The sequence below is a fragment of the Macrotis lagotis genome, chromosome 8 (genome assembly GCF_037893015.1).
Source record: "Macrotis lagotis isolate mMagLag1 chromosome 8, bilby.v1.9.chrom.fasta, whole genome shotgun sequence".
Classification (NCBI taxonomy): domain Eukaryota; kingdom Metazoa; phylum Chordata; class Mammalia; order Peramelemorphia; family Peramelidae; genus Macrotis; species Macrotis lagotis.
This window is the reverse complement of record NC_133665.1, coordinates 65,738,089-65,763,305: the sequence shown is the minus strand read 5'-3', so window position 1 is coordinate 65,763,305 and position 25,217 is coordinate 65,738,089. Positions and strand designations below refer to the sequence as shown.

The 25,217-nt window shown below is 36.0% G+C and overlaps 1 protein-coding gene across 1 annotated transcript in view; it reads left to right on the top strand.

Moving 5' to 3' along the window:
- Window positions 1-25,217, top strand: part of LOC141496473 (phospholipid-transporting ATPase ABCA3-like) — a 223,234-nt gene that overhangs the window by 84,261 nt on the left and 113,756 nt on the right. Inside the window, exons 11-13 of the mRNA XM_074199004.1 lie at window positions 428-601; window positions 13,783-13,964; window positions 15,433-15,573. Coding sequence (XP_074055105.1) covers window positions 428-601; window positions 13,783-13,964; window positions 15,433-15,573 — 497 coding nt within the window. The remainder of the gene's footprint in view (window positions 1-427; window positions 602-13,782; window positions 13,965-15,432; window positions 15,574-25,217) is intronic.

Below are 25,217 nucleotides of genomic sequence, written 5' to 3'. Positions count from 1 at the left end.
ATTTTTTGTGAGGTTTTTCTATTTGGGGGGTGGGTGGGCATAGGGGGTTATGTCTTCTATTACAACAAAACTATTTAGTAATGTGTAAATAATTTTTTTTAATTATTGAATGTGATAATTAAGAAGTCTTTGGTGGTCCAAGAGCAAAGAAATTATTAGATATGTTAATCTATGTTAATGTAATGGAATATTCTGATGTAATTAAGATTCACAAGTTTTCTTATACTTGTCATACTTGTCTTATACTTGTTATACTTTTAAAATAATTCAAAGTGGAAAAATCCAAACCAGTACATAGTAATTACAAACAGATTTTAAAAAAGTAAATGATAGTTCTTTGGAATCAGTGAAAAGTTAATGACATTTTAAATTTATTACATAAATAAATTACATAAATTACTTCTTTTTTCTTCTTCTGAATATGCAGCCAATTTAGCAGCAGCCACAGGAGGCTTCCTCTTCTTCATTACCTACACACCTTACTTCTTTATTGAACCTCGATATAGTCGGCTGACCTATTACCAGAAGCTATCATCTTGTCTCCTCTCAAATGTTGCAATGGCATTAGGAATTCTGCTCATAGTCAAGTTTGAAGGAAAAGGTAGGCAGTGATCTTAAGAAATAAATTTGTCTTTGCTGCCCTGATACCTAACTACAGTTAGACAATGATGGACTATGCTGACCTCCAGTTTGGGTAAAACATTTACTTGTCTTGGCATTCCTATGTTTCAAAGTAGAACTTTCAGTATTTATAATTAATTATGAAAAATCGCTTTGGGTAATTTTTAAAATTAGTATAAGAGTGGAAGATAATTAGATTAGGATTCTTTTTTTGTTTGTTTTTTTAGATTTTTTGCAAGGCAAATGGGGTTAAATGGCTTGCCCAAGGCCACACAGCTAGGCATATTAAGTGTCTGATACCGGATTTGAACCCAGGTACTCCTGACTCCAAGGCCAGTGCTTTATCCACTATGCCACCTAGCCACCCCTAGATTAGGATTCTTATTCATTATTATCAAAGAGAACCTGTCATAGAGCTTAGCCCTTCTAGATTTCATGGATGATAGGTAATGGCACAATTAAAATTTTGACCTTAGCATACAGAAAACTTGATTATATGGCAATCCAGAGCAAAGGAAATAATATTTGGAAGTAATTACTCCTCCAAGAATTGGGAAATTATTGTTTATTTGCAAATTGATTAGTACTCTGATTAATTTGTACAAGTATCAGAGTGTTGAGTGAAGAGTTGAAATAATTGTAATTGCTAAGTACTTTGAGCAAAAGAGTCATTTTTAGTTAAACTGGCACAGACAGAATGGTGGAAGCACTCACTTATTAGGATAATCATAGTGCTTTTTTAGTGCTTTCCCTTCGAAATGGTTTCCCATGTAATATGTATATATTTTATATGAGCCTAATTATATCTTTGTTGTCTCCTCCCTTAGATCATGAGCTCTGTGTGAGAAGGGATGATGTTTTTGCCTTCCTTTGTATCCCTAGCACTTGGCAGAAGTGACTAGCAAGGAGTTAAGCATGTAACAGAGGTTTGTTACCTGACTCACTGAGCTTTAGCATTTTAGTACACTCCAAAACAAACAAAACTGAGATGTCAAAAAGGCAAAGCCTCTTCTCTGAATCTGCAGCATCCTCAGTTACCAAGGCAGAAGAGGGCTATCTGGTCTTATTCTCTGAATTGTTTCCTCTACAGAGCTGTGCTTCAGTGATTTGTTATTCATCCATCTGGGAAGCCATGGAATTAATCTTTCATCCAAGAACTCTTCACATTCTTCTAGAAATGAATTAATATTAGAAATTTTGACATTCCTTGGGAATACTGAAGTCCCAGGAATTGTCATTACTAGGAGATTCTGTCTAGGAAATCATCCTCTATCCAGAAAGTTGGGTCTTATGGTTCATTATTTTCTGGAGCAGTCTTTGAAAGCCTCTTTGGTAACCTTTATACCACTGCAGTGTATTTCTGCCCTTGCTTCTCTAAGACAACCATTAGCAGCTCCAGGAAGTGAGCTGGGACTGTGACAGTACACAGTAGACAAGGGCTCAGTCCCCACCCCTTTCTGTTTTTTCCAGGAGGCTTCTATCCCATCCTGGAGAGGTGTAGGTAATTATTCTCAATTAGCTATGGCACTGAGAATGATTATTACTGCTTCAGTCATTGTAACTTGTGTATTTCTTTATCTCTAGAATGTAGCAAATGAAGACATAGCATTTCATTTTTATGATTAATGAATCCAAAACAGTCATTATAAACATGAAGAGTGAGTGAATTTGGGAAACCCCTTCTGGCTACTTCTCCAAAGTATATGCATTATTTGAACAGGAGGTCAAATCCAGTCTCAGAAACTTGATACTAGCTTTGTGACCTTGGGAAGCTGATTACCTCACATCTGGGGCCATCTCCAGTCATCCTGATCCATATCTGGCCACTGGATCCAGATGGCTCTAGAGGAGAAAGTGAGACTGGTGACTTAGCACAGCACTTCCTCACTCAAATCTAAATCGTATGCTTGTCATGGCATCACCTCCTTGATGTAAATGGAGGACAATAATCATCATGCCCATATGGACTGTTAAGCCTCCAAGGGTACTTGAATGCTATTACTCTTTGGTTTGGGAATTCTAGTACTATTGCTGTCTAGCCTCCTTCCAGTGTGTCCCTCATTAACAATTAGCCAGTATACATCAATTAGATTTCAGAAAAAGAATTTACTGATAATTTGTAATAGAAACATTGATGCAAAACATTCCCTGCCTCATCCCCACATCCACCCCCAGCCAGGGACACATCATTTCCCTTTGTTTATACCAGGTACCCGGGAAAAGTAGGCTCATACTTAAAATATGAAGGGAGGCACACGTGAAAATAAAGAATATATCTGACTTCTGTCCCCTGAAAATCTTTTCTCCTTTATAAGGGAATCTTTTAGAGTCTCCTGGACATGGTATTAATTAATGGTGGTATTGGTGGTTCCTGATAGGGTCTGATGTCTGCATTGGATAGATGTTTCAATCACACTTGTTCTTTTTAGGGTAGAACCAGACAGATCAATGAGCTGGGGAACAATGTTCCTTGGCTGCTGTGCTGGTTTATCCCAATTTAGCCTCCACTAGGTAAGCCACTCAAATAACATCCTGAAATCTTTCCAGACATAAAGTTAAGTCATGTCTGAGCATACCCATGTCAAGGACATTTATCATCATCTCTTAATTCCTATGGTTCCTTTGGCAGACTCCAGGGGACTCTGTTACCATCTCTGGTCACCTTGGGACCAAGGATATTTGGGAATGCTGAATCTCCAAAACTTACTAAACATGTCTATCTTGGAGTACTTAATCACCTAATGATAGGGAAAAAATAAACACAGTAAGACATAACTTATGTGTTGAGAGACAGGTTGATGTTTGTCCTTCATTTTCCAAGAAGACCATGATGACTGTGCAAAGTCAGTACCTTCTCTTCCAGACAATCTGGTTCCATTGGCCAAATAAGGATCAGGACAACAGGAAATGGTCCTGAATACCATGAGAGGCCTTGACCTTTTAAGGTAGGTCTTTTCCAGGTCAGAGTTGCCTGAGGCAAGACCCATTCAGTGATTAAGGTCATATAAGAGAGAAATGAGATGAGACCAAGAATGACCACTTCTAAAAGCTTGGATCATTGGATTAATCATATACTAGATTACTATGGTTACTTCCTATAATGTAATATGTATCTAATCTATTCCACTGATCCACCACTCTGTTTCTTAGCTAGTACCAGATTGTTTTGATAATTTCCATACAGTTTAAGATTTGGTATGGCTACGTTTGTATTTATAACTTTGGTTGGTTACTGTCAGAGAGGACCAAAATGATATACCTATATTGGAGTCAAGTATATTGTGTCTGACTGGAAGATTGGACCAGTAGGAATTTGGAAGGCTAATAGGTCAGGCATAAATAATCCATATGAATATTTGGAGTGAAAATGTCTCTGAATTTGAACATTCCACACTTCTTTTGAGCTACTGCGATTCTACTTTTCCCATAGAGTATAGCACTTTCTTTGATGCAGGTAGCATCTCCCATGTCATGGAATTGTTTCCTAAGTTTTTCAGAGAGACCTCAATAGCGTCCTCATATTGCTGCTTCTGAACACCATGTGAGTGTCTGCTTTGTGTGTTTTCCTTAAAATAGTCTTTGGGGCAAGCCTTTCGTTATTCAAGCAGTGTGACCAGTCCACAGGAGTTGTACTCCTCAGTAGAATTGGAATGCTTGGTAGTTTAGCTTGACATCAGTGTCTGATACCTTTTCTTGCCAGGTGATCTGCAGAATATTCCTGAGACAATTCAAATGAAAACTATTCAGTTTCCTTGTTTGGTGCTGGTATACTGTTTATATATATATATATATACAGTGGTGAGGTCAGTATAGCAACTTAGTAAACCTTCAGTATCATAGTCAGTCTAATACATTACTCTTCTCTCTCACACTTTCCTTCAGACCCAAACTGTAATAACATAAAGAAGTTTGTATTCCCTTCTAATAAATAACAGAATGAAAGCAGGAAATTTAATATTTTATAGTGTCAAATGAAAATTGTCTGAATTCAACAATAAAAAAAATTTAAGAATAAATATAAGAATAATAAGAATAAAAATCAGACTAAAAAAACAAACATATATTAAATCTCTTATACGTAATGAGACTTCTAGTAAGTTCTGCAGGACCCAACAGCAAAAAAAATGAAACAATTTCTGATCTCAAGGATATTAGGATAGAGAATTTATATTCATATAAATAAGGGAATTAGGACTATAGATTAGACCTGTGATTTCATCAGTATAGAAAAGTCCTGGATGAGAAAAACTCCCACCAGCAATGCAGTTCACTATCTTTTCTATACTTTTAGCCTTCTATGGTAGCCTAGCCTAGAGCTAAGGGCATTTAGATAGTTTAGTGATAGAGTCCTGGGCCAAGAGGATGTCAGTTCAAATCTGACTTTACCTACCTACTGGCTATGTAACCTTGGGTAAGCCACTTAACCTCTGTTAGGAGGCAGCAAGATAGGTCTGTGATCACTGGTTCTTAGGAAGACCTGAGTTTAAAGCTGACCTCTTACTAGTTATATGACCCTGGGAATGTTATGCAACCTCTGTTTGCCTTTATCCACTGGAGAAGGAAATGGCCAACTACTTCAGCATCCTTGCCAAGAAAACCCTATGGTCCACAGGATCACAAAGAATCAAACACAGCTGAACACAAGCCTAGAGCATCCAGATAGTATCATGCTGGATTTGAGGCTAGTTTTCTGTCCATGTTGTCTCTCCCACATATACATATATTAAATATATATACCAATCTAATTCCAGTGTGGAGTTCATAAAAAAGGGAATACATAGACTGAGTGCCAATGTTCCTCTAACCTCACTTGTCTTCTAAGCCCAAGTTTCAAGTTGCCATCCTACAAAGAAGCATACCCAAATCTAGAACTCTTGACTTTTAGATTCAATTCTTTTTAAGCTATTTTAAGTTCTAAAGGGAAAGGTGTAAGATGTGAACCAAACATATCTTAACTCTGGAATGTTATTAAAATAGCAGGCATTCCTCTTATCCAATTGATAAGCTCACCCAAATATTTTTAAATTAAATTTTACTTCTTCAATTAGCAAAAATCTGTTTTTCTCCATTTTATCTTCCCTTCCTTATTATAACTATGTAATTATGTCCAATCAATCAAAACAAATTTCCTCCCAAGTCCATCACCTCTCTGCCAGGTTAGTGAGATATTGTATAATCATTCCTTTAGAAACATGGTTGGTCATTGTGCTGATCAGAATTCTTGACTTTAAAAGTTCTTTATTAAGTCCTCTTTTTTCATATATAGAGAACTGAGACATTTATAAAAAAATAAGAGCCATTCATTCCTAAACTGATGGTTGGCTAAAGAATATGAACAACTAATTTTCCAAAGTAGAAATAAAAGTTATCAATATTCTTATGAAAAAATGTTTTAAATCACTAATGATTAGAGAAATGCAAAATAAAAAACTCTAAAGTAGCCACTTCATACCTACCAGATAGACTGAGAGGGTGGAAAATGACAAATGCTGGAGGGTATGGGGAAATAAAAAGATACTAATATACTGTTGGGAGAGTTGTGAACTAGTACAGCCATTCTGGAGAACAGTTTGAAACTATGCCCAAAAGCCTATAAAACATCCCATCTTTTGACTTATCAGTACTACTGCTAGATCTCTATCCCAAAGAGATAAAAACAGAAAGGAAAAGTACCTAGACATACAAAAAATAAATTTATAGCAGCTTTTTTGTTGTGACAAAGAATTGGAAATTGATCAGATTCTTAGCAATTGAGGAATAAGTAAACAAGTTGTAGTTTATGATTGTATTAGAATTCTATCATGCTCTGAGAAATGAAAAGGATGGTAGTTTCAGAAAGACTTATATGAACCATTGCAAAGTGAAGTGAGAAGAATCAAGAGAATATTATGCACTATAACAGCAATATTGTAATTATAATTAACTGTGAAATACTCAATTCTGATCAATGCAGTGATCTGAAATAGTTCCAAAGTTCCAGTCATCCATACTCAAAACTTAAGTTTCAAGTAGCCATCCTATAAAGTTTACCCAAATCTAGATCTTTTGACTTTTAGATTTCTTGTTAAGTCTTTTTAAGTTCTAAAGGGAAAGGTGTAAGATGTGATCCAAATATATCTTAACTCTGGAATATTATTAAAATAATATATTAAAATATATTATAAATATATTCCTCTTATCAATCCCAGTTGATATATACTCCAGGACTTTTTCATTCCCTATATCCAGCTGTTACCATGACAGTTCCAATTTTTTAGATAGCATTTTTCAATGCTATCCACTTCCCAAGACAGTACTGATGAACTATAAGTGCAGAATGAAACACTTTTTTTCTTATTTTTTGCAATATTACTAATATAGAAATATGTTTTGTTTGACTTTACCTGTATAATTGATATCTTATTCCTTGCCTTCTCAATAGGTAGGGGAGGTGCTTGAGGGCAGAAGGGAATTAAAAGTCAATATTAATGTAATTAAATATTAAAAGTAATTTATTTTAATAAAGAAAAAATTGGGGCGGCTAGGTGGCACAGTGGATAGAGCACCAGCCCTGGAATCAGGAGTACCTGAGTTCAAATCCAGCCTCAGACACTTAATAATTACCTATATGTGTGGCCTTGGGCAAGCCACTTAATCCCATTTGCCTTGCAAAAAAAAACAACCTAAAATTTTTTAAAAATTGCTTGTTTATAATCTTTTACCATGAGTTGAGGAATGACTCTTGTTCTTATAAATTTTAATCCTTATATAAAATGAGACCTTATCAGAAAAACTGTATAAAGTTTCTTCACCCTCCCTAATTACTTGCTTTTCTTCTAATTTTATTTGTATTGGTCTTTTTGGTTCAAAACCCCTTTAAAATTTTATGCAGTTAAAACTGTCCCATTTTATCTTCTATACTTTGATTGGTCATGAAGTCTTAGCCTAACTGTTATTCTGAAAAATTATTTCTTCTCTGCTTCTCTGGTTTGTTTATGATGTCACCTCAAGTCATATACCTATTTGAAATATATATATATATATACTTTGAAACTCTGTAGGATATTGGCGTGAACCTAATTTCTGAGAAGCTATTTTCAGGTTTTCATGGTGTTTGGGTTTTGTTTTGTTTTGTTTTGTTTTTTCCAGATAATAAGTTCTTACCCTAGTTACTGGGATCTTTGGGTTTTTCCAACACTCAGGCCAATGTATTTTTTTTTCTGAACACTGTATATCAAATCTATTCCACCAATTGACCTCTCACTATTTCTTAAACAGTACTAATTAGTTGTGATGATTGCTATTTTGCAGGATAGTTTAAAATGTGCCAAAATCTCAAATATCATTTTGAATATGAGATTCCAAGAGGACCATGTGTAGCTGACCTGCTTTAGCTGCAGCAAGATATCAGAAATCAGACCTCCTGGAAAACTTCCAAGAACACTGGCCAATGGGGGCGGCTAGGTGGCACAATGAATAGAGCACCGGCCCTGGAGTCAGGAATACCTGAGTTCAAATCCGGCCTCAGACACTTAATAATTACCTAGTTGTGGGGCTTTGGGCAAGCCAGTTAACCCCATTGCCTTGCCAAAAAAACCCTAAAAGCAAAACAAAACAAAACAAAACACTGACACATAACTGGCACAAAACACTGGCACCTAACAAAATGTTTATCGACCAATTTGTTGACTGACACACATGTACCTCTCTGTTTTCTAGAGCAGATAAATGGCAGAACCAACCTTCAGATAGGATAATGATGAGTTCCTGACAACTCCAGGCCTCCTTTGTCAATTATTTCACTGTCTTCAGGTCCCTTTGATACATCAGGGACCAGATGATTCACAGATTTCTTGTACAACCTGGTACCCCATGAAATCTTTGGCAGGGTTTTTCTTACAGGAGCTGAGCTTAGCTGAAACCTTTGATATTTCATCTTTATCATGTCTTCCATATAGTCTTTAAAATGAATATTGTTTTGGTATCAGATAAATTTCTCCTTGTATTTCTCCCTTCTCAGATAATTACCTCATATATCAAAGAATATTAAAATATAAAATGAAAGAGAAAATAGAGAAAAAATTAGCAAAACCAATCAAGAAAAGAAATGAAGAAAAAATATTGCTATATATCCAGTGTTCCATTTAATCCCACCTTTTTTAAAGGAATGAGGGGAGGTATCTTCTATCTCTGCAACATAATTGTGTCTTTTTCATACTCTCTTCTTTATGAATTTTTATCACATTTTTTCTCCTCTGGCCACTTAGTCTCTTTTATTGGATCTGCATTCAGGTCCAGCCCACAAGTTTTGTGAGTCCTCTAAGATCCTGTCCTGGAACATCTTCTTTTCTCCTTGTATACTGTTTCACTTGATCTTCTTAGCTTCTGTGGTGTCAATAATTTCTATGCAGATGCTTCAAAGATTATTTGACCCCCATTTTACTAACTCCTCTCCTGATCTTCATTCACATTTCTAATTGCCTCCTGAATATCTTGAATTGGATGTCTTATAGCCATCTTAAATACAACACATACTATTATAAACCTATTATCCTTCCCACTTCTTTATTTTAGGGTTTTTTTTATTTTTTTATTTAATATTTATTCTCATTTTGTACAAATAATGTTTTTTTACATTAATAAAATATACTTAAGAGTAAACAAAATGCCCCCTCCCCCCATAAATATAGACTTGCTTGAGCAATGAAGTAAAGGGGAGAGAGAAAAAATTAAATAAAAAACATAGTAATAATTGTAGGTATGGCCAGGTGGCGCAATGGACGGAGCACCAGCCCTGGAGCCACGAGCACTGAGCTCACATCCGGCCCTGTACACCTAACAATCACCCAGCCATGTGACATGCAAGCCACCCGAACCCCACTGCCCTGCAAAAACCAAAAAAAAAAAAAAAAAAGGAAAGAAAAGACCCAAAATAAAATAAAATAGTAATAATAGTAGGGGTGGCTAGGTGGTGGACAGAGCATTGGCCCTGGAGCCAGGAGCACCTGGGTCCAAATCTGGCCTCAGACACCCAACAATCACCCTGCTATGTTGCCACAGGCAGGCCACCCAGCCCCATTTGCCCTGCACCCCCCCAAATAATAATAATAATAATAAAAATGTGCTTGAGTCTTTGTTCCAAAACCAACAACTCTGTCGTGGGTGGATCACATTCTTTATGATAAGTCCATGGCAAAAGTTACTTCCATATTTTTCCACCGCAGCCATTGCTGATTGCAACTCCCTCCTATTGTATTTCTCCACTACCATGTACTATATTTTCTCTCTCTTTTCACTCTGACTCTGCTGTAGGGTAGCTGAGTGGTGCAGCAGACAGATCCCTGGCTCTGGGGCCAAGAGTCCCTGAGCCTCCATACCACCCCTTAGGCCCAGCATCCACCTGGCCCTATGGTCCTGGACAGGCCATCCAATCCCAGCCCCTTGCAAGAAGTAAAAAAGAAAATGTGTTATATCTGACCACTCTCCCCTCCATGGTCCATCCTCTCCTCTGTCACTCACATCCCCCCTTCCCCCTGTCCCCCTTCTCTCCTTCTTACTCCAGATGTCTATACCCCATTGAGTATATATGCTGTTTCCTCTCCTAGCCACCTCTGATGAGAGCAAAGTTTCCCTCATTCCCCCTTGCCTTCCCCCTTCCATATCATTGCAATAGCTCATTGTAATAAAGAAAAATCTTATTATATGAAATATCTTAGCCTATTCCCCCTCTCCTTTTTCTTTCTCCCATTACATTTCCCTTTTTTTCTATTGACTCCATTTTTACACCATATTTTATCTTCGAATTCAGCTTTTTCCTGTGCTTCAACTATACAAACTCCCTCTACCTGCTCTATTAACTGAGAAGGTTCATACGAGTATTATCAATGTAATTCTTCTATACAGGAATACATGCAGTTCATCATCATTAAGTCTCTCATATTTTCCCCTTTTCCTCCACTCTCTATGCTTCACCTGAGTCCTGTATCTGAAGATCAAACTTTCTGTTCAGCTCTGGCCATTCCAACAGGAACACATAAAATTCCCCTGGTTCATTGAAAGTCCATCTTTTTCCCTGGAAGAGGACATTCAGCCTTGATGGGTAGTTCATTCTTGGCTGCATTCTAAGCTCTTTTGCCTTCCGGTATATTATATTCCAAGCCCTACGAGCTTCCAATGTAGTTGCTGCTAAGTCCTGTGTGATCCTGACTGCAGCTCCACGATATTTGAACTGTGTCCTTCTGGATGCTTGTAATATTTTCTCTTTGACTTGGGAGTTCTGGAACTTGGCTATAATATTCCTAGGGGTTGATTTTTTGGGATCTCTTTTTCAGGGGGATCGGTGGATTCTCTCCACTTCTATTTTGCCCTCTGCTTCTAGAATATCAGGGCAATATTCCTGTAAGTACTTCTTTGAAAATGATGTCAAGGCTCTTTTCCTGATCATGACTTTCAGGTATTCCAATAATTTTCAAATTATCTTTCCTAAGTCTATTTTCCATATCAGTTGTTTTTTCAATGAGATATTTCACATTTTCTTCTAATTTTTCATTTTTTTGGTTTTGGAGTATTGATTCCTGATTTCTGGTAAATTCATCAATCTCCCTGAATTCTATTCTTTGTCTGAAGGATTTGTTCTCCTCAGAGAGCTTTCTTATCTCTTTTTCTATCTGGCCAATTTTACTTTTTAAAGCCGCCTTCTCCTCAATAACTTTTTTGAACTGTTTTATCCATTTGACCTAAGCTGTTTTTTAGCATGCTATTTTCTTCAGCATTTTTTTGGATTTCCTTGACTAAGCTGCTGACTTCATTTTCATGTTTTTCCTGCATCTCTCTCCTTTCTTTTCCCAGTTTTTCTTCCAACTCTCTCATTTGATTTTCAAAGTCTTTTTTGAGCTCTGTCATAGCCTGATCCAAATTTCTGTTTTTCTTGGAGTCTTTAGATGCAGGAGCTTGTGCTTCCTCATCTTCAAACTGAGTATTTTGATCCTTCTTGGGCTCATATGTAAAATATTTCTCAATGGTGTTCCTCTTGTTTCTCTGCTTGCTCATTTTCCCAGCCTAAGCCTGTTTTTGGACATGCTTCCGGAGCTTTTGGGACACTCCCACAAGGGTCTCAGTGTGTGAGGCTCTGTCCTCCCTCCTGGTCTGTGAATGACCATATGCGCCCCATTCTGCTATGGGGCTGAGGTGGGGGGGCCCTGCTGCTCTATGGGGGGGCCTAGACTGAGATCAGGATCTGAATGTGGTCAGAACCCCAGAGTCCTGTTCCAGGGGCAGAGGACAGAGCTCTGCAGTCTCTCTCTTTTCACTCCCTTGCCTAGGTTCAATGGGTTCATGCCCTGGGGGCTCCTGCTTATCTGCTTAGCCTGCTTCCATTTCTGGATCTGGGCTGTGCTGGCCACACTGCTCATTGTGTGCCCTGAGGGCTGGGCTCCATGTGCTCGCTCTGGCAGAGGTCCCCCAGCTGTTCCCCCACTTTGTGCTTGGTGCTCCCTGGGGTGTAGCTCAGGAGACTCCCCTGCTGCTGTGAGCCGGTTCCCAGCGCCCTGGGGTTGCCTCCGGGAAGCTGAAGTTCTTTTGCTCTGGCGGCTGCCCCTCCGACCTCGGGGAGCAGAGCCTTTCTGCCATCCTTCCCTCTTCTTAACTGACCTTTTAATATTGAGGGTACCACCAGGACCCCTGTGACTCATGCTCACAGCCTAGATAGCCTCCAGGATGCTTTCATTCCCTATATCCAACCTATTGCCCAATTCTATCATCTCTTCTTTTGTCTCATCTCTTATATAAGGCACCCGCTCTCTTCTGACTCTGTCACCACTCTAGAGTCAGCTCTCATAGCCCCATTTCTTGTTCCCCAGTCTTGAGTTTTTCCTTACTCTAGGGCATGCTCCCTTCATCTCTCAGACAAATCTTCTTCACAAGTAGTCCTGACTGTGTTGCCCCCCATTTAGGAGACTCTACTTTTAGTTATTTTAGGTAGTGCCTTGTGTTGTTTTTTGCTGAAATATTTTTTAATTCCCCCCCTTTTTTTAGGACAGTCCTTTGTACTTATGGTTCTTTTCACTGAATCTCCTTTAAGGAGATTCTCCTCCTCTAGAAATTTTTCTTAAATTAGTGATTTTTTAATTTCTTCTTGTTTATTTAAATCTCTTTTGTTTCTCCTGATTTCTCAGTCAACCAGGAAATATTTACTAAGTGCCTGTATGCACCAATGGGGGCAGGGTATACAGAAAGAAGAGAAATACAACCCCTCCCTGAGGGGAAGTTTGATGTTTGTCCTTCATTCTCAAAGAAGATTATGACATGAAGGGAAGTGATGCCGTGACAAACACATGAATTGGAGTGAGGGCCTTTCAGTTAAAAAGTTAATTTAGCACCATCCCTTCTCTTTCCTTCTAATATCTTCAATTTGTTAGCTTTTCATTTTTTTCACCTTTTTCTATAAAAAAATTTCTTTACCTTGCTCTCTTCATTCCTCCTTTTCCCTTTCTGTCTGATCTAAATTTTTATTCTTTGATTCTTGGGTTTTTTGCATATTTATTCCTTACTATCTGTGATCCCATGGAATTACTTCTAAAAAAATAAAGTCTGAATTCCCTCTTTTAAATAATTTCTATATTATTGTCTTGTAAATATTCTTTCAGTAGAGAGTAGCAGGCAACAGGTAGGAGACCCAGAGAAAACAACACAGTAATGGCCCTATGGCCTCAGAAGTATATCTCCCGTTTTTTTCATGTACCTCAATAACATGTATTCTTTACAGATCATAGTAGTATAATATTATAGGGGTGTTTCCCATCCACTAATGTGAATTGACCACATATGCTCCTTGATGATACATGTTTCCTATATTTGAAACTCCTTTACATATCTATTTTTCCTACTGATGATTTTTATGTTTGTGGCAGAGCGTACCTAAAGCTTATGGTGGAGATAGTTTATTTAGACGACTACACTATTATCTTAAGAACCCTTGCTTTGAACTAGTTGTTAAAAGTAAATACATTACTTGGGGCTTGTGAAGTATGACTTTGACTGGAAGCAGACCCAGAGAATACTTGAACCTGTAAGTATGTTCTTTTCCCTACCAAAATATTCTGTGGACTGAAAAATTCCAAAGACTACATAGATCTAGCTTCAATTTGGTTTACAGGATAACTTTGGGTTTTTTGTGTATTGCAGGAACAGGCATGCAATGGAAAGACTTCATGTCACCTGTTAACATAGATGATAACTTCACCTTAGGACATGTGGTGTTTATGCTATTATATGATTCTCTTATCTATGGTTTGGTGACCTGGTATTTGGAAGCTGTATTTCCTGGGCAATATGGTATACCCCAGCCCTGGTATTTCTTTCTGCTGGTGAGTTCTGATGCTGTTTTTCTTCAGATCAATTAACATTATTGCAATTTTATGGAAGAGGAAGCTTCAAAATTCCTGTCCCATAGAACCCTGATATCAAAGCCTTGAGTAGCAACTGCAGGATTATAGATTGTGTCTTTACCGTGTTAATCTAGGATTAATTCAGTTTTAGTTTCCATCTTGACAAAATACATAGCCTGTGTCTGTAATTGGTGAACTGTATACTAATATCTCATGAATTGCAAATAAACTCCCTCTTCCTATCATTTTCCCTGTCTGAGAAATTATGAGTAAAGGGCACTGAAGATACAAATTTCACTGACTTCCTGATGAAGGATGTTGCATGTTCGGGGTCTTACAGAGATAGAAATTGACTCTTCTTAAAAACAGAAGCAAATAGATTAACAAGATATCATGGGCATAAGCATTTGAAGATATTATTAAGTTGGAAAAATTTATTTGGGGGCCTTTAACCTTCCTCACAGCTCAATAGATTATCATAATGGGAACCAAAGTATGCTGTTCCCCTCCTCCCACTTGTCTGGGTCCTTAACAGCAAAGCCTATTCCCTCTTCTGCTCCCTCTTATTCTCAACTTTGCTAGACTTCAATCAGTTCTAAAGTACTTAAGCATTTTTAGGCCATGAACCACTGTTACATAAGAAAAGAACCACCTATTTGATTATATTTGACTGGGAAAAAACCCAAGTCTGATGTAATGTAAAAGTGTTGTAAAAGTCAGGAGACCTGGCTTCAAATTCTGGCTTAAATGTTTAGTGGCCAAAAGTTAAAAAACTTAACTCACAAGACTATTTTCTTCGGGAAAAAGAAAGTTGGACCAGCTTGTGGAAGGGTAAAGATTTGTCCACTTCTCTTTCCTTTTGGACTTCATTCTGGAGTTACCTCATTTTGATCATGATTTCTTTGATAAAAAAATGTTTGTTAACTGTCTTGTAGACTTAAGTCTTTAGACCATTTTACTATAGTATTTTAGTATCCCAGTTTAGTACAACTTCATTAATCCTACATAGCAGGGACAGCTAGGTGGTAGTAGATAGAGCACCAGTCCTGAAGTCAGGAGTACCTGTTCAAACCCAACCTCAGACACTTAATAATTGCCTAGCTGTGTGACCCTGGGAAAGTCACTTTGCCTTAAATAAATAAAAATTTTAAAAAACAGCACCACTGTTGAGATGATCAACTATGATGGACTTTTGGGGGGGAGGGTCAGCTAGGTAGCACAATGGATAGAGCAGTGGCCCTGGAGTCAGGAGGACCTGAGTTCAAATTCAGTCTCAGACATTTAATAATTACCTAGCTGTGTGACCTTGGGCAAGTCACTTAACCCCATTGCCTTGCAAAAAAATCCTAAATAGCAAAAAAGTGTGTAGAACAGTGATGTTCTAAAGAGTATTGTGATATTGTCATTTAGTGGCTTCTTGGTAATTGAGTTTTGATTTATACTATAGCCTTCCTACTGGCTTGGAAAACCAAGAAAGACTTTACAAAAAGAGGAACAGGAAGACCTTGAAAACCCTCTACAACATGAATTCTTTGAGTCTGAACCTGCAGACCTGCTAACAGGAATAAAGATAAAAAATATCTCCAAGGTATTGTCACTCTGGTCTCCTTTCTAGTTGGGACCAAGATTTTTATATACTTTATATTGTTTCTCTTTTACTTTAGGGAACTTTGCTCTAGAAAGAATTAAACATCAGAATTAAATGTTAATAACATGTTCCATTCAACTGGTATACAAAGAGTTTCTTAAAACTTTTACTAATAATTTATCTCTATATTTCTTGTCTCTTAGAAAGGAGCAAATTTTCTTTAGATTTTAAAACACCTTGTGTGTAGAATTTTATGATAAGAAGTTAGGTATAGCTGCCTCTGCAACATTTATAGTGTGTATAGAAGTGATTTCTTTTTTTCTCAATACTTAATCTTATCCTCCTTTCACTTGTTCCTTCTGATGCCAGGGCTTGGAAGAGGATAATAAAAAGAGAGGAAGGTTTGAGTTTTTTTTACTACCAAACTGTGAAATGGCAATAATAGGCTCTGAAGGCCACCCTAGTTGATCTGACTGAGGCAGACATATAGAGAGAGTTTTTGATATGGTACTTTAGAGATGTAACATCAAAGTTTCGTCCCATCCCAAGTCATGAAGTTCCTTGAATGAAATAATCTGGCAGAGGTAGAACTTAAAGCACTATCTACTTCAAGATCTTGCTTTAAGAAAAATAGATTAGTTCCTATCTACTGATTCTTTTCCTGTTACCTAAATACATGCTTAATTCACTTTAACAAATAAAAATAAAAATAAAACTTCACTTGATCACACCATCCCTTAAAACTATTATCCTATTTATATATATGTTTGTATATGTGTGTGTATGTCCTCACATTCAGTAGAATTCCTAGAAAAACTGACTACATTCTTTATCTTTATTTTATCTTCTCTCAGTTTTTAACCCTTTGCAATCTAGATTCCATATCAACACTCAGGTAAAACTATTCTTTCCAAAGATATGAATAATCTCTTGATCACCAAATCCATTAACTTTACTCATTTGTTGTCTTCCTTGACATTTTTGCAATATTGATTCTATTGGGGGTAGCTAGGTGGCATAGTGGATAAAACACCAGCCTTGGAGTCAGGAGTACCTGGGTTCAAATCCAGTCTCAGACACTTCATAATTACCTAGCTGTGTGGCCTTGGACAAGCTACTTAACCCCATTTTGCCTTGCAAAAACCTAAAAAAAATATCGATTCTATTGATACTGAGCTCTCTGTTCTCCTCTCATTTCAGTCTCCTTTGCTGGATTGTTCTCAATATCTCAACTCCCAAAATATGGATGTATCCCCGAGACTCTGGATTGGGCCATTTTTTTTCTTTTTCTGGACCTTCCTTCTTTGTGATCTCATCAGCTTCCAAATGCCATCTCAACTCATGTGATTCCCAGCCCTATGCATCTAACTATAGTCTCTCTTTTGAATTAGTCCCATGACACTAATTTCCAACTGTATGTCCCTTAGGTTTCTAAGAACTTAACGGGTCTAAAACAGAACTCATCATTTCCCCCCTATACCAAAGCTCAGCTCCTTATTCCTATCTTCCTTATTCCTGTTGAGGATTCACCACACAGGTTCATGGTCTCAGAGTTGTCATTGACTTTTTCTTTATCACTCCTATATCCAATATGAATGCACTAAGTTCACAACATCTCTCACATTGTTATCCTTCTCTCCATTCACATGGATACTATTTTCATACTGTTCTCGCCTCCTAATTGGTTTCCCTGCCTCTAGTTCTTTTCCTTTTCAATTTATCACACAGCTGCTAAAATGTTATTGCTAAAGGACAGGAATTGGCTGTGTTCTTCAAGTCATAAATCTCCATTGGCTCCCTATTGCCTCTAGATTCAACCATACATTCATCTTTGGGGTATTTAAAACTGTTTACAGAATCATTCCAATCTAGATTTTTTGTAATATCCTCTTTTATGAATTCTTGAATCTAACCACATTGACCTTCTTGGTGTTTCTTTCCTTCTTTCCTCATGCCATATCATCTCCTGTCTTCATATCATTTATTTATAGAATCACTCAGGCTAGAAGATCCTCCATTTGACTGGAACCTCTTAGAATCTTTGACTTCTTCACAACTGAGCTCAAGTGCCTCCTCTTCTATGAGGCCTTTTCTGATTCTTTTCAGGTGGTAGAATCCCTTCCCCTTGACATTTTGTATCCATTTTGTGTTTACTTTAGTTGTATGCAGGTTATTTCCCCCAAAGAGGGAAATTCTTTCATTATGATTGATTCATCACATTTGAGTGTCTTTTTGGAAATTGGTCTTTTCTGAAGAATCTTCTGCAAGCAAAGAGCTTTATACATTTCAGTATTTCATACCTGATAAAGCATTCTTATATCCAATAAAATTTTTTCCTTCTTTAAAAATGAAACTCATTTCTTCTTATTAAAATATATAGTTCAGGACCTCCCTAATAAAAAAAACTATTCCTGGATTTGAAGAAAGTGATTATCACTTATGTTTTCCAGTTTCAACAAATTCATTTACCATTTGACTTTTGCTCAGTATGTTTTCCATTCAGTGACCAAAATAAATCCTCTCATATGAGGCAAATTAATACCAAACTAAGAGGATTTTAAGTCTTTACTTGCCATTAGTGTCAAACAAATAAAAACATCCTGCAGACTGTTTGTTGACTTAAAAAACACATATCAGTGTTATTTTTGTTCTATTGTATTTTTATTTATCTTAAAAAATATTTCCCAATTATATTTTAAACTGGTTTGAATAGCACTGGGCAGAGTTGTACACCATGTTTAACACCTCTGCTGTACACCACTATTAGGTAAAATCTCCTTAGGCATCACTTTCATCTCACCACTTTTTTTTTGCTAAAACATCTAGCATCTCTTAACTCTTTTTTAAATAAATTGATTACAAACTTAAAATAAAAATCATTGTGGACTCAAAACATATATCACTAAAGACAAAATAAGAAAAATAACTGTACCAAACCAAGTTTATGCAAAAGAAATCCACCACAGGTGGCACAATCCATGCTAGAGGTCAATTCATTGAGGCGGTCAGTCCTTCCCAGAATCATATTGTGGTGTAGAGATGAAGCTAGAATTTATTGAGTGGGTGATGAGACCTACTTGTGGCTTTACAAGAGCACTTTGCTGAGTAGAGAATGAACTGGAGTGAGGAGACACATGAGAGAGGAAAATAAACTAGAAAATAATGTGTGAGGTGTGATGAGAGCCAGTACTACAGTAGCTATTGTCTGAGAGGGAAGAAGTTAGAGTTGTATGAAGGTAGAAACAAGATATGGCAACAATTTAGACATGTCATATTTGACATCACCTGACAAAATGGCATAAAGCTAGAAGCAGAGGAGAAAATGAGAGCTTTTAATGACATTCACCTAAATTTGATTATTTTGAGAGTACATACTTAAAAAGGCTGAAGGAGCAAAACAAAACAAAGGGATTTTGTAATGGAACAGAGATATCCTGGCACATGTTCTTGGCAACTTATTCTCATTTGCAGTAATGACAGCATATTTTACTCTATCACCTACTTACCTCATTTGAGGAAATAGCAATAATACTTGGAAGATGTCAGGAAAATAGCCAGAACTGATCAAATACATGGAGAAGAAAGCTGTGCTGAAACAATTTCAGAAGTACTTGATTTCCAAGATATCTCAGTGACTGATATCTCAAAAAGAAGAAAACTCCAAAGGAATAGGAAAGATTATAAATAATTGCTTCTTTTTAAAAAGTCATACATCTGTTTATATCATTCTCCAGTTCAAAAATTGTTAGTGGGTCATTATGATAGCATAGTTTAGTGAATACAGTTTCAGACTTGGAGTTAGGAAGGCAGGTATTTGAATTTTTCCTCAGATAACTATTTGACTTGGGAAAGTCACTTAATTTCTCTGGATTTCAGTTACTTCATCTGTAAAATAAGGGTGATAAACTCAAAATAATCTCCAAAGTCCCTTTCAGTGCTAAATCTTTTATTCCATGATGATGTCTCTTTTATGATTGATTTTTAAATTTTTTTCCAATTACATACAAGGTAATTTTCAACATTCATGTATTTGCAAGTTTATAATTTCCACATTTTCTACTACCCTTTCTTCCCTCCCCCCCTCCCTGGTAGCAAACAATGTGGTAAAAGCTGTATTTGCACAATCATATTTAACATAATTCCATATTAGTCATGTTTTGAAAGAAGAATTAGAACTACAGAGGGAAAACTATAAGAAAGAATTAAAAAATATAAAAGAAATTTAAAAAAGTGAACATGGTATGCTTTGCTCTACATTCAGTCTCCATCATGTATTTTTTGTTTTTGTTTTTGTTTTCTGGTTGTTTTCTGGATGTGAGGATGGTTTTTTAAAAAATTTTATTTATTTAAGGCAATAAGATTAAGTGACTTGCCCAAGGTCACATAGCTAGGCAATTAATTTAGTGTCTGAGGCTGGATTTAAACTCAGGTCCTCCTGACTCCAGGGCCAGTGCTCTATCCACTGCACCACCTAGCTGCCCTGAGGATATTTTTCCATAACAGATCTCACAGGATTGTCCTTGATCATTGAACTGCTGAAAGAAGCTAAGACCATTTATCAATTGGAGAATTATATTCTTATAAATTTGACTTTGTTTTCTAAATATTTTAGCAATGCATCCTTCATCAGAAACACTAGTTATGAAAATTGTTTCCCAGCTTTCTACATTACTTCTCATCTTGTCTTCATTGATTTTATTTATACAAAACTTTTTTAATATAGTTGAAATCATCGATTTTTCAATTTGTAATGTTCACTATAAAATTCTCCCCTCTCCATAGATTCAACAGATACACTATTTCTCATTCCTTAATTGGTCCATGGTATCACCCTTTTTGTCTAAATCCTGCATCCATTTTGGCCTTATTTTGGTTTTACCACACTATCTTCTACTTTCCCCAGCTATTTTGTCTAATAGTGAGTTCTTATCACAGAAGTTAGTCTCTGGGTTTATCTAACGGTAGAATTACTACCATTTTTTGGTATCTAATCCATTCCACTGATCCATTACTGTATTTCTTAGCCAGTACTAGACAGTTTTGATGACTGAAGTTTTGTAATATAGTTTTAGATCTAGGTCATCTTCCTTTGAATTATTTTTCATTCCCTCAATATTCATGACCTTTTGTTTCTCCAAATAAATTTTGTTAATATTTTTTCTAGCTCAAATAGTTTCTTGGTAGTTTGGTTGGTATGGCACTGTCCAGATTAACAGAAGAAGAAATAAAATACTTAACTAATCCCATTTCAGAAAAAAGAAGTTGAAGAACTCATCAATAATCTCCCTAAGAAAAAAACTCCCCAGAGATGGATTTACAAATGAATTCTACCAAACATTTAAAGAACAATTGATTCCAATTCTAAGTAAACTATTTGAAAAAATAGGTGGAGGAGTTCTGTAAAACTCATGAGACCAACATGGTGCTGACACTTATAATGGGAAGAACCAAAACAGAAAAAGGAAATTATAGGCCAGTCTCCCCCAATGAATAGTGACTAAAATTTTGAATTGAATATTGAATAATATTGAATTGAATATTGAATAAATGTAATAAAATTTTAGCAGCGAGATTACAAGTTATTTCTAGGATAATATAGCATGATCAGATAGGATTTATACCAGCATAGTTCAATATTAGGAAAACAATCAGCATAATCAACCATATCAATAACAAAATTAACAGAAATCACATGATTATCTCAATAGATGCTGAAAAAGCCTTTGACAAAATTTAGTAGCCATTCCTATTAAAAACACTAGAGAGCAGAGGAATAAATGATAAGTAGTATCTATCTAAAACCCTCAACCAGGCATTGTATATAATGGGGATAATAAGCAGAATTTTTTAATAAAATCAGGTGAAAAAGCATTTTTACCACTATTACTCAATATTGTATTAGAAATATTAGCTTTAGCAATAAAAAAAAGAAATTGAAGGAATTAGATTAGGCAATGAGGAAACAAAACTTTCACTCTTCGGAGATGAGTTGATGTTATATCTAGAAAATCAATCTATTTTAAGCAATTAACTTTAACAAAGTAACAATATAAAATAAACCCACATAAATTATTTCTATGTATGACCAATAAAGTCCAACAGCAGGAAATAGAGAAATTCCATTTAAAGTAACTGTAGAAAACATAAAATATTTGGGAATGTACTTCCCCAGACAAACCAAGAAACTATATGAACACAATGACAAAGCACTTCACACTAATAAAGTCAGATCTTAACAATTGCTCATGATTAGGCTAAGTTAATATAATAAAAATGACAATTCTATCTAAAATAAGTTATGTATTCAGTGCCATGATCATGTCTACACTGTTAGGTTTGGCAAACCCTTTTTCTTTTTGACTTATAAGGCCTACCCATACTTCTCAGATCTCACTTAGTCTTTTAACTTTAACAACTATGTCTAATTTCCCTATTATAATTAATAAACATTATGAGGATAAGGACTTCTTATCCTAATGTATTTCTCTCATCATCTAGAAGAGTGTTCTGTAGCACTAAGTAGGTACTTAATAGATTTTGTTACATTTTTGTAAGCTGTTACATTTTGTGTGAGCTGTGTCCTAGAATTTTAGACTGGAAGATTCTTTGGGGAGGGGCATCTAGGCCAAATTTTATTTCAAAAAAGTAACTTCATGTCTAGCAAACACTCACCTAGCCTTTCCTTGAATATACTCAGTGATGGGGAACTCACTTCCACTTGAGGTAGCCCATTATACTTTTGGGTATAACTTTTTTTCTTACTTCAAGCTTTAATTTGCTTCTTTACAACTTTTCTTTATCCTAGTTCTTTCTTCTATCTTCTAGGGGCAAATAGAACAGGTTAACTCCTCTTCAAGTATTTGCATGTAGTAGTATTTGTGTAAGAATGAGAAAAATAAGATTAATTAAAATTTGCGCAGAAGAAAAGGAGACACAAATAGGAGAAATGTATTAGTCTGAATTTAGTCTCATCTTTAAAAGATCAACTGTAAGTTACAGAATATGAGTTTCATATACTGATATATTCACATATGTTAAAAAGTTTATGAAAAAAAGAATGGTAAGAAAAAGAAATGTTTTTTAAAACCCAGATATTTTTACATATATTACTGCCTAATCATGTCTTCATCATCTGGTACTTATGAAATTAGTTACTTAAACCCAAATATAAGAATTTATATTTATTACAATCAGATTTCAACTTACCCATCTTAGCCCAATTGCTTGTAGTATTAAGTATATTAGCTATATCTCATATCTTTGTGTCATTTGCAGATTTCAAATGCTATATATTCCTTATCCAATTTTTTAGAAATAAATCTACTAAATAACAGAGGGCAAAGCACATATCTCTGTTGTATTCTACTAGAGATCTCCTTACCATGGAACTATTAACAGATAGATTTTTGTAATTAATATTGGTACAAAAATGTAAATAAAATATTAGCAAGGAGATTATAGCAATTTATCCCCAGGATAATACACTATGAACAGGTGGGATTTACACTAGCAATACAGGGTTGATTCAATATTAGGAAAACTATCAACATAACTGACCATATCAATAACCACTAATAGGAATCATGTGTTTCCCTCAGTAGATGCAGAAGAGCTTTTTAACAAAATACAGCACTCATTCTTATTTTTTAAATTTATTTTTATTAAAGATATTATTTGAGTTTTACAATTTTCCCCCCAATATTACTTCCCACCCCACACCCCCCCACTGAAAGCAATCTGTCAGTCTTTACCTTGTTTCCATGTTGTACATTGATCCAAGTTGAGTGTGATGAGAGAAATCATATCCTTAAGGAAGAGACAAAAAGTCTAAGAAATAACAAGATCTGGAAATAAGATATCTGTTTTTTTTTAAAAGGAATAGTCCTTGAACTTTGTTCAAACTCCACGACTCTTTATCTGGATACAGATGGCACTCAGACAGACATGCAGACAGGCATGCAGACAGCCCAAAATTGTTCCCGATTGTTGCACTGATGGAATGAGTGAGTCCTTCAAGGTTGAACATCACCCCCATGTTGTTGTTAGGATATACATCATCTCACTCAGCATCAGCTCATGCAAATCCCTCCAGGTTTCCCTAAATTCCCATCCCTCCAGGTTTCTAATAGAACAATAGTGTTCCATGACATACATATACCACAGTTTGCTAAGCCATTCCCCAACTGAAGGACATTTACTTGATTTCCAATTCTTTGCCACCACAAACAGGGCTGCTATGAATATTTTTGTACAAGTGATGTTTTTACCCTTTTTCATCATCTCTTCAGGGTATAGACCCAGTAGTGGTATTGCCGGGTCAAAGGGTATGCTCATTTTTGTTGTCCTTTGGGCATAGTTCCAAATTTCTCTCCAGAAAGGTTGGATGAGTTCACAGCTCCACCAACAGTGTAATAGTGTCCCAGATTTCCCACAACCCTTCCAACAAAGATCATTATCCTTTCTGGTCATATTGGCCAGTCTAAGAGGTGTGAGGTGGTACCTCAAAGAAGCTTTAATTTGCAATTCTCTAATAATTAATGATTTAGAGCATTTTTTCATATGTCTATGGATTGCTTTGATCTCCTCATCTGTAAATTGCCTTTGCATATCCTTTGACCATTTCTCAATTGGGGAATGGATTTTTGTTTTAAAAATATGACTCAGTTCTCTGTATAGTTTAGAAATGAGTCCTTTGTCAGAATCATTAGTTGTAAAGATTGTTTCCCAATTTACTACATTTCTTTTGATCTTGTTTACAGTGGTTTTATCTGTGCAAAAGCTTTTTAATTTAATGTAATCGAAATCATCTAGTTGGTTTTTGGTGATGTTCTCCACCTCTTCCTTAGTCATAAACTAGTCCCCTTTACATAGATCTGACAGGTAGACTAGTCCTCGATGTTCTAATTTGCTTATAGTATTGTTTTTTATGTCTATGTCCTGTAACCATTTGGATCTTATCTTGGTAAAGGGTGTGAGGTGTTGGTCTAATCTAAGTTTCTTCCATACTAACTTCCAATTTTCCCAGCAGTTTTTATCAAAGAGAGTGTTTTTATCCCAATAGCTGGACTCTTTGGGTTTATCAAACAGCAAATTACTATAATTGTCTCCTGCTTTTGCACTTTGTCTATTCCACTGGTCCACCACTCTATTTCTTAGCCAATACCAAACAGTTTTGATGACTGATGCTTTATAATATAATTTTAGATCAGGTAGGGCTAAGCCCCCTTCTTTTGTACTTTTTTTCATTAAGTTCCTGAAAATTCTTGACTTTTTATTTCTCCATATGAATTTACTTACAATATTTTCCAACTCATTAAAGTAATTTTTTGGAATTTTGATTGGGAGGGCACTAAACAGGTAGTTTAGTTTTGGTAGAATTGTCATTTTTATTATATTAGCTCTACCTATCCATGAGCAGTTGATATTTGCCCAGTTATTTAAATCTGATTTTCTGTGAGAATTGTTTTATAATTGTTTTCAAAAAGTTTCTGAGTCTGTCTTGGCAAATAGACTCCCAGGTATTTTATAGTGTCTGAGGTTACTTTGAATGTGATTTCTCTTTCTAGCTCTTTCTGCTGTATCTTGTTAGACATATATAGAAAAGTTGAGGATTTGTGAGAGTTTATTTTATAACCTGCAACTTA